The sequence below is a fragment of the Oncorhynchus mykiss genome, chromosome 22, assembly GCF_013265735.2.
Source record: "Oncorhynchus mykiss isolate Arlee chromosome 22, USDA_OmykA_1.1, whole genome shotgun sequence".
NCBI classification, from domain to species: Eukaryota; Metazoa; Chordata; class Actinopteri; order Salmoniformes; family Salmonidae; genus Oncorhynchus; species Oncorhynchus mykiss.
The window spans coordinates 18,052,131-18,064,696 of NC_048586.1; the positions used below are offsets into that span (position 1 = coordinate 18,052,131).

Below are 12,566 nucleotides of genomic sequence, written 5' to 3' on the forward strand. Positions count from 1 at the left end.
ACAAGTCAATTCAATTAGTGCTTAAAGAAGATGTTTTCTGAAGAGGATAATTCAACACATTTGGCCCCCGAAGCACAACAAAACATAAACAATTACACTGGCCTAGACTCACCCCTATCAGTTTACAAACAAGTTCAGCGGCCAAACTTTTGACTGGTAATGAAAGTTAGAGTTGAGAACTGAATCCTTATGTTGAGAGTCAAGTTAGGCTGGGGTGATGGATACAGATCAAACCAAACTTCAACAGAATTGGATGCATTATAATTAATGCATCATTGGGGCGGCAGGGTAGCCTAGTGGTTAGAGCGTTGGACTTGTAACGGTAACTAGGAAAGGTTACAAGTTCAAATCCCTGAGCTGACAAGGTACAAATCTGTCATTCTGCCCCTGAACAGGCAGTTAACTGTTCCTAGGCCGTCATTGAAAATAAGAATTTGTTCTTAACTGACTTGCCTAGTTAAATAAAAGGTCAAATAAAAATAAATACAGAAGAATAAAAATAACCCAGCTACAATAATACAGAAAATAGGGTTATAACGGCAAGGTTATAAAAGTAAACAAAAACTAAAATAAAAAACATAATTGGAAAAACAATTTCTGAAACTGAAATAAAATTAAGAAAAACAAACTCTACAGAACAAAAATGTAAACATGTAACAATTTTTTTACTGAGTTACAGTATATAAGGAAATCAGTAAATTCATTAGGCCCTAATCTATGGATTTCACATGACTGGGAATACAGATGTGGCGCGATGACAGGTACGGAAAGGGTTACAAAATTCTCTCAACTTTCCCAGATCTCCTGGGGTTTCCAGAAATCCTGGTTGGAAGATTCCCCAGAATCAGGAAGTATTCCAGAATCCTTCAACCATGATTTTTGGAAAACTTTTGCAACCCTTCTTACTGCAGGGGGAGATAAGCTCTCTGGTCACATATACCTTAAAAAAAATATATTAAAAAAAGTATGAGCGTGGATCACACAACCAGTCAGTTATGGTATGACCATCATTTGCCTCATGCAGAGCGACACATTTCCTTTGCATAGAGTTGATCAGGCTGTTGATTGTGGCCAGTGGAATGCTGTCCCACTCTTCAATGGCTGTGCGAAGTTTCTGGATATTGTGGAAATGGAACGCACTCTCGTACACGTCAATCCAGAGCATCACAAACATGCTCAATGGGTGACATGTCTGGTGAGTATTAAAGCCATGAAAGAACTGGGACATTTTCAGCTTCCAGGAATTGTGTACAGATCCTTGCAACATGGGGCCATTCATTATCAAGCTGAATCATGAGGTGATGGTGGCAGATGAATGGCACAACAATGGGCCTCAAGATCTCATCATGGTATCTCTGTGCATTCAAATTGTCATCGATAAAATTAAATTGTGTTCGTTGTCCATAGCTTATGCCTGCCCACATCCCCACTGCCACCACGGGGCACTCTTCACAACATGGACATCAGCAAACGCTCGCCCCGTCACAAAGCAATACACATGGTCTATGGTTATGAGGCTGATTGGACACTGCCAAATTCTCTAAAATGAAATTGAGCACAGCTAATGTTAGAGACATGGACATCACATTCTCTGGAAACAGCTCTAGAGGACATTCTTGCAGTCAGCATGCCAATTGCATATTCCCTCAGAACTTGAGACATGTGGCATTGTGTTGTGACAAAACTGCACATTTTAGAGTAGCCTTTTATTGTCCCCAGCACAAGGTGCACCTGGGTAATGATCATGCTGTTTAATTAGTTTCTTGATATGCTATACCTGTCAGGTGGATGGATTATCTTGGCAAAGGAGAAGTGCTCCCTAACACCAATAACGCTAGAGAAATAAGCTTTTTGTACATATGGAAAATGTCTGGGATCTTTTATTTCAGCTCATGAAACATGAGACCAACACTTTACATGTGTTAATATTTATGTTCAGTGTATATTATCCTGATTCCAAACAGGAAGTACCAGTGACACGCTCAATTACGGAAGTGTCTGATGAAGCGGAAGCTAAGCTGTTTCGCTAGCACAGATGGGCATATGTTCTGGGATTCATCCGATGGCATTGAGGTGTTCACCACATCAGTCACCGGCTTGGTGATATTGATTACAGGAAACACCAGCACTGAGCTAAAGGTTAGAACTGCCACTTTCAAGGAGCGGGACACTAATCCGGACGCTTATATGAAATCCCACCATGACCTCCGACAAGCCATCAAACAGGCAAAGAGTAATAACAGGACTAAGATCGAATCCTACTATGCTGGCTCAGACGCTTGTCGGATCTGGCAGGGCCTGGAAACTATCACAAATTACTAAGGGAAACCCAGGTACGAGCTGACCAGTGATGCAAACTTACAGTACCAGACAAGCTAAATGCATTCTATGCACGCTTCCGAGGCAAGCAACACTGAACCATGCATGAGATCACCAGCTGTTCCGGACAACTGTGTGATCATGCTCTCCATAGCCAATGTGAGTAAGAAGTTAAAAACAGGTCAACATTCACAAGGCCGCAGGGCCAGACGGATTACCAGGACACGTACTCAGATAATGCGCTGACCAGCTGGCAAGTGTCTTCACTGACATTTTCAAGCTCTACCTGACCCAGTCTGTAATACCTACATGTTTCAAGCAAACCCCCATATCCCCGGTTCCCAAGAACACCAAGGTAACTTGTCTAAAAGACTATCGCCCTGTAGCACTCACATCTGTAGCCATAACATGTTTTGAAAGGCTAGTCATGGCTCACATCAACACCATCATCCCAGACACCCTGGACCCACTCCAATTCGTATAGTGCCCAAGCAGATTCACAGATTAGAGGTCTTCAAGGATCCACCTGTACCCGAATACCCAAGACCCGGTCTGGGACCAGAGCGGGTCTAGATCCAGAATTCTAAAATGTCGCAGGTCTTGGTATAGCAACTGCTTAGCATCTGACCGAAGGCTTGAACCCCTTCGGTACTGGTATCCTGTAGTTACTCATTGCAAATTTAAAAATGACATGTTACTTTTCTATACTTTTTCTATTTTCTTTCTCTCTGCAATGTTGGGAAGGGCCCTTAAGTAAGCATTTCCCTGTTAGTCTACAGCAGTGTTTATGAAGCATGTGACAAATAGAATTGTATTTTATTCAAAACTCCTGCCGGTGCTAGAGTAAATGGGTTGATTGCTTTGCAAATTGATACAGCAACCCAGAAAGTTATGACATTCTGAATGAGGCATGAAAAATAACCCTGGGCGTAGACGAACGACGCATGAAAGGACTGATTGCTTCATTTATGAGCATTTCAGCAAGCTTCTGTCACCCCTCCTTCAACAAGGCACAGCATGCATTGCTCAACCTCCATCGGATTTAGCATCCGCACACCGGAGAGGTAATTGACTGCACATTGGACATACCAGAGGAGAAGATCCTTCTCGTCCTAACTGACAACAGGGCGAACATAGTCAAGGCTATCAAGCTGTTACACAACAGGCAAAAGAAGACCCATGACCAGAGCTGGCCATAGCTTTGAACTGCGCGGCAGACAATTCTCGTTTTAAATCTAAGTTACATTTAAATTATAATTCATAAATCAATCTGAATGTATTACTCCCCCGCCCAGTGACAAGTGACATCCCCAAAAAACACTATGGATCCTAGCCTCCCACACGTGCTACTTTCTGTCCCTAACATTAAAATTGAAACTCAATATAAAAACAGACATTTTAGAATACTCAAACTAAATAAAAAATAGTAGATGAAGTCTGAAAACAGAAACAGAAATAAAAACAAATAGAAAAATCACAAAACTATAATAACCTGGTTTCACTGTGTTGAGTTGAAATTCTACTAGATCAATTGTCAACGCCAATGCTTACATTTTTTTATTTTTTATTGTAACCTTATAAAACAACATTCAAGGGGGTTTCCCCTGACGTTCAATATGTGGAGCAGTTAAAGATGAAAAATAAACACTCGGTGTGTGATCTGGACGTGGTACAGAGAGACACATGAGCCTTCAGCAGCAGAGCAGCCAGACTTGTGAAATAGTGGTCCTCTGATCGGCCGCCCTCAGGCTGAGAGGGAAAGCAGTAGCAGAACTCCTATAATGCCTCCCAAATGGCATCCCATAGGGCTCTGGTCAAAAGTAGCGCACTATATAGGAAATAGAGCGCCATTTGGGACACACACACAATAACTCACACCCCCTGTCTAGCTGATCTGTTCAAGAGGGTTCTGAGTACAGAGAAATTTGTATTCCTCCCCCTTCTCATATCATCCTTCACTTTTCATAGAAATGGACCTGCTTTTAGTTGGTCAGTCCTGTGGGTGCAAAGCCTCGAAAACAGGAAGTCACCCCCCTCTAGTGGGTAAAGCGGCATAACTGGACGTGATGACTGGTACGGAAAGAGTTACAAAATTCCCTCAACTTTCCCAGAACTCCTGGGGTTTCCAGAAATCCTGGTTGGAAGATTCCCCAGAATCAGGAAGTATTCCAGAATCCTTCAAACATGATTTTTGGAAAACTTTTGCAACCCTTCTTACTGCAGGGGGAGATGATAGGCTCTCTCACCGTTTAGGAGCCAGGAGAGGTCAGGTCGAGGCTTTCCATCCACTGAGCACTGCAGAAGAAAGTCCTGGCCCTCACTCACTGAACATCCCTTCAGGACTGTGCTGAATGCAGGGGGCTTGCCCTCCTGCCATGGGTCTGCAGGGGAGGGAGTACACAGATGGTGTATTAACATTTACAGTATGCCGTATTGGAGCCTTGCAGTACATTTCAAATGGAATGTGTGGTAATGGTCAGTCTAAGAGTGACAAATGTGGTATTAGCAAAGTGGGGGAGGTCCATTGTGATTCTGCACCCTTTGCCCAAAGTGTGCACTTGCACACTCCCATCTCAGATTTAACAAACCTGGAAATGCCCTCCAACCAAAGCTGACACCAAACCAAAGCTTTTATATCGATGACGGGGAGTGTGCCAGTGTGCCACACTTTGGGAAAATCGGGACGCATACTGGGTATCTGACAAGATGCAATTTTCCTTCTTTCCAATAGATGGCATAGGTAGACAAGAACAGTTAGTCATTCATAAAAGGATGCTCACTCCCAACAAATATATACTGCTCGTCTCAAGCAAACTGAATCTGCATAGTGTTTGGCACTGTTCTGAATTAGAGAAAATAAACACAATATAAAATGCCAGACGCTCCCCTTTTGCTGCAAATTGAATCACTGGTCGACTGGTGCCAGTCTGTCAAGTCCAAACAAAAACAACTAGACAAGATATCAAAACCTCTCCAAATCCTCCACTAAAATAGTTTCACTTTGATTATCATTAAATAAACAAGCAACTTTTTTTGGGGGGGGGGGGGTTTATAAGGACATGCAACAGTCTCGTTTCCAAACGCAACAGTCTCGTTTTAGATCAACTCAGCATTGTAGCTGAGGAATGGACTTAACCTCAATGTGCTCACTTATCCTGACTTCATCATTACCATGTTTTGATTGAGACAGCCAGGGGAAAGGAATTAGATGGGTTTTTTTTACCCAAAGGCAGAGCTGGAGACCAGAAACTGCTCAAAACTATTACACTTTCACAAACATAGACCTGTTCACTGAAAAGGCGTAATGTAATGAGCCTACACAACACGGGCCTTAGTTCACCCTATTAAAGCTAAATGTACTTATTTACAGTAAAACTGCATCCCAAGCGGCAACCTATTCCCTATATAGTGCCTTACTTTTGACCAGGGAATAGGGTGCAATTTGGGATGCATCCTAAGTACTTACTCTTGACACCGAGGATCCAAGTAGAAGAAACCTTCCCAGTGCTGGTGGTCATGGTGCATCCATAAGTTCCACTGTCCCTCTTCTGAACGTTGGTCACAGTGACGATGTGTGTGTTGCCGTCCTGCTGGAAGGTCAGCCCTGCTCTGGGTCTCAAAGGGAGGCCATCTTTAACCCAGCTCAGGCCAGGCACAGGAGAACCTGAGACTGGAAGAGCACATCAACAGTCAATCTAATGGGATAAACATGCAACAATGAAGTAGCTATTAGTGAACATTGTCCAAACGGCCTATTAAAATGTCAAGAACATCTAAAAGTTGGGAATGGGTTGGGAAGGTCATGTACTATTTTCTCAGATTATATATAGATTTATTTATTTTTTAACATCTGAAAACATGGAATCGCAAATTTTTTTGAATCACCTTGGCATTTGAATGTGACTGAGTTCCCCTCCGTAGCATCCTGGCTCTGAGGTACAGAGTCCAATTTGGGTTGAGCTCCTGCAGTCACTGCTGCCCTCTCTGACCGGCTCTCTCTGGTCTGCCTTCTGGTCTCTCTGGTGGGCTCTGGAGACGGCTCTGGGACTCCCTTTGGGGGGGGTTTCAACGGATCTCTTGTATCCCTCTCAGGGGCTCTGCTTTGGGGGTGAGGGCTGGTCCTTGCAGCGCCCTGGCCTCCCAGGTGGTGCTGCAGGGTTGTGGAGCTGGCAGTCTTGGGGGGAGAGACACCAGGCTTTCTAGGGGCTTTGTCTGGCAGGTCCGCAGGAGGCTTGGGAGAAGTCACGACGGTGGTCTTGGGAGATGCTGCGCTGGTCTTCCATGCTGGAGTTTTGATCTCTGTGCTGTCTTTGGTCTCCCTGGTGAGAGTGGTGAGCCTGGTCTCAGTCCCGTCTCCTGTTTTGGCAGGGGATCGTTGGTCTGCGAGCAGGCCATTACTTGTGCGCTTGACTTCAGGTGAGTCAGTTGTCTTTGGGACAGGTGCTACCAGAGCCGAGGGACTCAGGCTGTAGAAGTAGTAACATATGACATTGTCAAAAGATTGAACACCTCACTGTGAAGAAATTGTGGAAATATTTTCTAGAAATTCAGCCAACTCACAAAAATGCTTACTCATGTAGTCACACAGTAATATCACTATGCAGGGAATTTTATGAGATACATACTCACATGCCCGAGTCACAGCCTGAACCTAAAAAGGAATGGATACACACTGAATTTCCCCTCTCAAATACGAGTCAACATTTCCGAAATATAACTCGGTATTCAGAACTGGCGCTGCTGATGATTTACTGTGACGTTAAACGGTACCTTATTCCCTATTTAGTGGGCCCAAGTCAAAATAAGTGCACTGCAAAGGGAATAGGGTGCCATTCGGGACACTGCATGTGTGTTTTGACGGCTGATGGTTGAATAACAGGCTGTGTGATTGGCTGCAGTGTCCTACCCTGAACGATCAACTCCGCTGTAGCCGTGGCCTTCCCAGCACTGTTGGCTACAGAGCAGGTGTACATTCCTGCATCGTCTACACACACGTCTCGGATCTCCAGGAAGTGGATTCCGGACTTCTCAAACATGTTGAAGTGGGGAGAAGCATGGAGCGCCTCATCTCCCTGCGACAGCCATCCATCACAGAGAAAGTGGAAGAAAGAAAGGGGGAGAGGGGAAGAGAGTGAAGTCAGAAATTCAGAGATGAAGACTCACCATCCTCCATCTTTGAAAGACAGAATGTCTTCTCTATACCATCTAGAGTTGCAAAATTCCAGTAACTTTCCCCAAATTCTCAGGTTTCTAGAAATCTTGGACAGATGTCATACTTATTCCCTCCTAATTCCAAGAACATTACAACTGAGATTTCTGGAAAACTTGGGGAAAGTTACAGAAGTTGCCAAACTCTCTCTGTTCCATCTCACTTTGAGCCAGGTAACCAGGGGCTGTGGACGTCCTGTGATTTTGGCCGAGAATTTGCCAGTCTGTCCCATTCTGACAAAAATACGTGAGGGTTTTGTCACAAACTTGGGGGGGCTCTCCCCCCAAATACTGGGCCTGCTCTCCACCGCTGGAACTCCAAACCGCCCGCTGGAGTCAGAGAAAACACAATGACTCACTCACTACCTTATCGTCCAAAGATGTGTCTGCTCAATAACATCACTTGAACAAACAAATTACATTTTAATAATGACTTAATATAGCAATATGACTGACTGGCTATATTTTTAACACCAACATAAAACATCTGCATTATTCTAAATATAAAACAAATACAAGATTAAACATATCATGCAACAAATATTCTGGTTTTACAGATGGAACAGGATAGGAAGGTTGATTTAAAAAAGAGAAATCATACCACCATGTGCATAGAAAAATGTGTCCCAAATGGCACCGTATTCCCTATATAGTGCCCTACTATTGACCAGGGCCCATAAGGCTTTGGTCAAAACTACTGCACTTTGTAGGGAATAGGGTGCCATTTGGGACACAAGCAAAGACATCTTACCCTGTTCTACTGGAGGAGGGGAGGCTGTATTTCTTCCCCGTGTTCCCTGAGAGAAAACATGCCTCAGATAATGAATAAAAAAACTAAAAGTATGCATCTCAAATGGCCCCCTATTCCCGATGTAGTGCCCAGAGCCCTGGTCCAAAGTAGTGAACTATATAGGGAATAGGGTGCCATTGGAGAGACAGCCATAGAATATATCGCTGGTGCAATTCCAGCAGCACGTAAATGAATGGGCAGTGTTGCAGAATGCTTCATATCTCAGTCCAATGCTTTGTAAGATGTGTTTGTTCTGCTACTTGTTAGAAAGGGCGTGCTCCATATGTTAATGTTTAGTGAGCCTGAGGTGCCTAAATAGCTGTTTATGATCTTGGAAAGCTGAACAAAATGTGGAGGATGTCCGAGTGTTTCCATACTTCTCCCCGGAAAGCAGTAGGTGCATAATGCATAATGTTACCTAAGTATCCACAGTGTAACTATCGGAAATGGAAAGGCACAGCTGGCATGTCTACACCAAGGAATAGAAAAAAACTAAGTGTGCTAACACCGTTTATGCTAACAGGACAGTATAAATCCAAAATGGCCCCCTATTCCCCATTTACTCTGGTCAAAAGTAGTGAACTATATAGGGAATAGGGGGCCATTTGGGACGAAAACCTCTGTTGGCTTTGGATGGGTTGCTCTAATGAGTTCCTTCTGAACGGGGAATTAGAAAAGGACATTATCTGCAATAAATCAAAAACAAAGTGGTCCTTTTGAAGATGATCCATATTCAACCTTATCCCTATCATTACATTGAGTTAAAACATCACTTGGGCAAAGTATAAAAGCAGTATAAAAGCCCGTATTACAGGACGTCTTATATTTTATGGAGTTGAATAAATGTGCTGGTGTTTAAAATACTTGACACAGTCTTGGTTTTAATTTCACATGAGCTTTTGAGGCCGTGCATTTCTCAGGGTTCCTTAGAAGTCTGCTTTCCATGCTACATTTGAAAAGGAGCTACAAAGCAAAGCCAGTGGACCCTGCCAAAACATTTGTTGACAGACCATTCAATTATCTATCTGGTTGGCTGACGAACAGGGTCAAGTTGTGTTCCAAATGGAAGCCTAGACTGCCATTTGGGAAACAAATTGAAGGCGCTTCTGTACCTTCTACAGTGATCTCCACTGTGACCTTGCGACTTCCGGCATCGTTGACTGCCTCACACGTGTAACGTCCCGCATCCTCCTCCTGGATACCGTGGACCACCAGGCTGAAGGTTCCACGGCTACTTTGTTCCATGGCGAAGCGCTCTCCAGCTATCACCGCTTTCCCATTCCTGGACCACATGACCTGGGGCTCAGGGTGTCCTCTCACCTGGGAATAGATGGATGTGTTTCAGCGGATTTTAACTATACAAAAACAGAAGAAATGGGGCATCAGGGGTTAATGGTCATGGTTGAAACACAGCCCAACGGTGTGCTACTCCCAATCATAAACGGTATCCGTAAGAAATTACTTTTTTTTAACTAGCAGATTAGTTTTTTTTAGGCCACTGACTGACACCAGCTCCGTGACAATCCCAATGCCTAGTATGTGTTCACATCCATCCATTTATCTTCTCAATACAATTGGAGTCGGAGCACAGGAACTCCCTGGGTGTGTGAAACTGACTGAATCTGTGGCCCATAGCCTAATTAAAACTTAATTACACGTAAAAACAAAATGGACACAGCAAACAATAGGATATTTACAAAAACAAATGATAAGCATTGATATCAACAATCAGCAAGCGAACTGGGAAGCTACTGATTACTCTCAGCGTTTGACTTCCCAGAATACAACAAATGCTACTTGTGGCAGTAATTAATGTCTGTTTAATTATCTCGGTCTTCTGTTTTCCAACAAAACCTACATTGCCACAACTTCCTATCCCCAGTGCATATTGTATTTCTCAAGTTCTTAGTCCTCTCTGACGTTTCCATTCTCTCGATGCTTTTTGTCCCAGGTCAGTAGCCATCGCTAATAACACCACGTGAAGAGTAGAGTACAGGTGCTGAAAGGGAACACGATATGGCAGGGATGAACAGGTACAGAAGCTCTGTGAAACACTGCTCACATCCCCCGTCTATCTGGAGGAGCTTCCCACCTTTCTCCGATTCATTTCACTTCTTGTCGACGTCCATACAAAAAAAAAAAAATTGCACTACAGCTTATTTTCTCTTTGAAGCATCACTTATCTACAGGCAGAGACCACAGCTAATAAAAGGAAAGCGGATGGGCAATCTCTCTCCAACTCTGTGTTTCCACTGGTGGCATTGCCAACCATCCTCCCCTTGAACCCCTGGGACTTTGTAAAATAACATTTCGGAGGAGAACCATGGTAAACCCAAACATGAACATTACATGGGTCTCACTCTGCAAAGCAATACAAGCCCTTGCACATACTGGCTTTAAATTAACAGCAAAAAAAAATGTAAATTGTTAACCACTGCAGCTGGTACGCATTTCAGATTGAACATACAAATGAATATGGCTCAACAGCTCGTAGACAATAGATTGATTCCATATGGAACTCAAAAGTCTTAGGGGAGGTAAAAAATAAAAAAAAAGAAGCTGCGAAAGTCCAGCTTCTCTCTGTAATCGACCACTCTCATTCCAGTCTGTCAAACTAGCCTCTCAGTTTCAATAAAATATTACCTCTGCTGTACCCAGTCCTCCTCAGGCTTGCCCAAAAATAGCAGTACTAGGTTTAAAGTCGTTATTAAATCAAACAGACACTGGCATTTCCTCTTAAAACTCAGCTGCTTGACGTTCAGTGCCACAGAAATCTTGAAGCAGAGTCGAGACTTCTCGTTCATAAAACTTATTGTGGTCAACCTCTCGACCTCAAACATCCCAAATGACCACGTTCACATGTCGAGTATAGGAGAAACAACGGGTTGTTTACACACCGAGTCAAGTTTATACCAAACCCGGACACAAGTACCATATTGGTTTGTCAAGGGAAAAATGGCATGAAAACAAAGGTTGCGACAGGACTATGGATCAATGCACTGGCAGACGAGGAGAGCCTCGACTGCTGATCCATCCTGGACATACAGCCTAGCTCCCGAAGAGCATCGAAATACCCAAGAATGCAAGAAGACAAGTAAACAGGGAGAGAGACATATGAGGAACAAAGCGAGGAATATTGTCTCTAGTGCTTTTTGAGTCACGCTACTGGCACCCAATGTATCACCACATCAAGCGTTACTACTTGCCATAACAAGGCTAATACTTCTGGGATAAAAGCAGACTTTACAACGAAATCCCCCCATAATGAAGAGAGGAAAATGATCAAAGGGAAGCTGAAGTTTGTTATTTTAATCATGTAAGCAGAGCGATTCATACTGCCACCGTTTCCATGTGAAGCAACTATTTTGATCCCTCGCGTCTTTAGACAAGACGCTGCTCCAAATCAATAAATGCATCAGACGTTTTCTTGTCTGCTTCTCAAATGACACCTTATGTCCTATTTAATGCTTTACCTTTGACCAAAGTCCTAGTGAAAAGTAGAGCACTATATAGGAAATAGGGTTCCATTTGGAACTAAAGCCTTGTCCTTTCCATTTCCCAAGAAATAGGCCTATGGTTTATTTGGCCCGGTAATTCTCAAAAGGTCTTGTACAGAGAATTACTTTTCAACTTTGCATTCTGGAAGACACCTGTACTGGATTACAGCTGGAGCTGGCCTCTCAGAGACTCAAGAATAATTGTCTGGCTAATTCTCATTGGACGTACAGTTCAGCAGAACCTATTCATGTATTCCCACCAAGTTGTGATCGCTACCGCCCGGATGGTGTCAGAACCGGTTAATGTCCCAAATGGCACCCTATTCCCTTCATAGTGCACTACTTTTGACCAGGACTCATAGGGGCTCTGTTCTAAAGAAACGCACTTCGGGAATAGGGCGCCATTTGAGACACATCCCTGTTCTGTCAGGTTGAGTGATCCATAAGTTGATTCTCACAGTGCTGTGAATAGCCACTATCCACATTGTGAGAATCCAACATCATTTAGGGACATGTTCATGTTTAATCCTGAGCTAACATTCCATTGGAGGGGGAAAAATTAAGTATTTGACTGCTGTTTTCACCATTCAGAAACAACCTGATGTCTTCATCTCATCAACATTGCATTTTTCCTGGCTTCGCAGCCACTTTCAAGCCAGACTGCCAAAAGGCTGCCATGAATTACACACGCAAAAGACAATAATTACCCGTGTTCAACTACCGTTCCAAACAGTCAGTGGACGGATGAGACC

General features: G+C 43.5%; 1 protein-coding gene across 2 annotated transcripts in view; it reads right to left on the bottom strand.

Annotated features, from left to right (window-relative positions):
- The window catches only part of LOC110501531 (myosin light chain kinase, smooth muscle), a 78,034-nt gene that overhangs the window by 42,208 nt on the left and 23,260 nt on the right, over window positions 1–12,566 (bottom strand). For both annotated transcript variants that reach the window (XM_036958908.1, XM_021579175.2), the window contains exons 4-11: window positions 9,430–9,637; window positions 8,279–8,324; window positions 7,692–7,857; window positions 7,226–7,391; window positions 6,949–6,970; window positions 6,205–6,785; window positions 5,786–5,989; window positions 4,566–4,700 (exon numbers count right to left, since the gene is read on the bottom strand). In XM_036958908.1, the coding sequence (XP_036814803.1) occupies window positions 4,566–4,700; window positions 5,786–5,989; window positions 6,205–6,785; window positions 6,949–6,970; window positions 7,226–7,391; window positions 7,692–7,857; window positions 8,279–8,324; window positions 9,430–9,637 (1,528 nt within the window). The remainder of the gene's footprint in view (window positions 1–4,565; window positions 4,701–5,785; window positions 5,990–6,204; window positions 6,786–6,948; window positions 6,971–7,225; window positions 7,392–7,691; window positions 7,858–8,278; window positions 8,325–9,429; window positions 9,638–12,566) is intronic.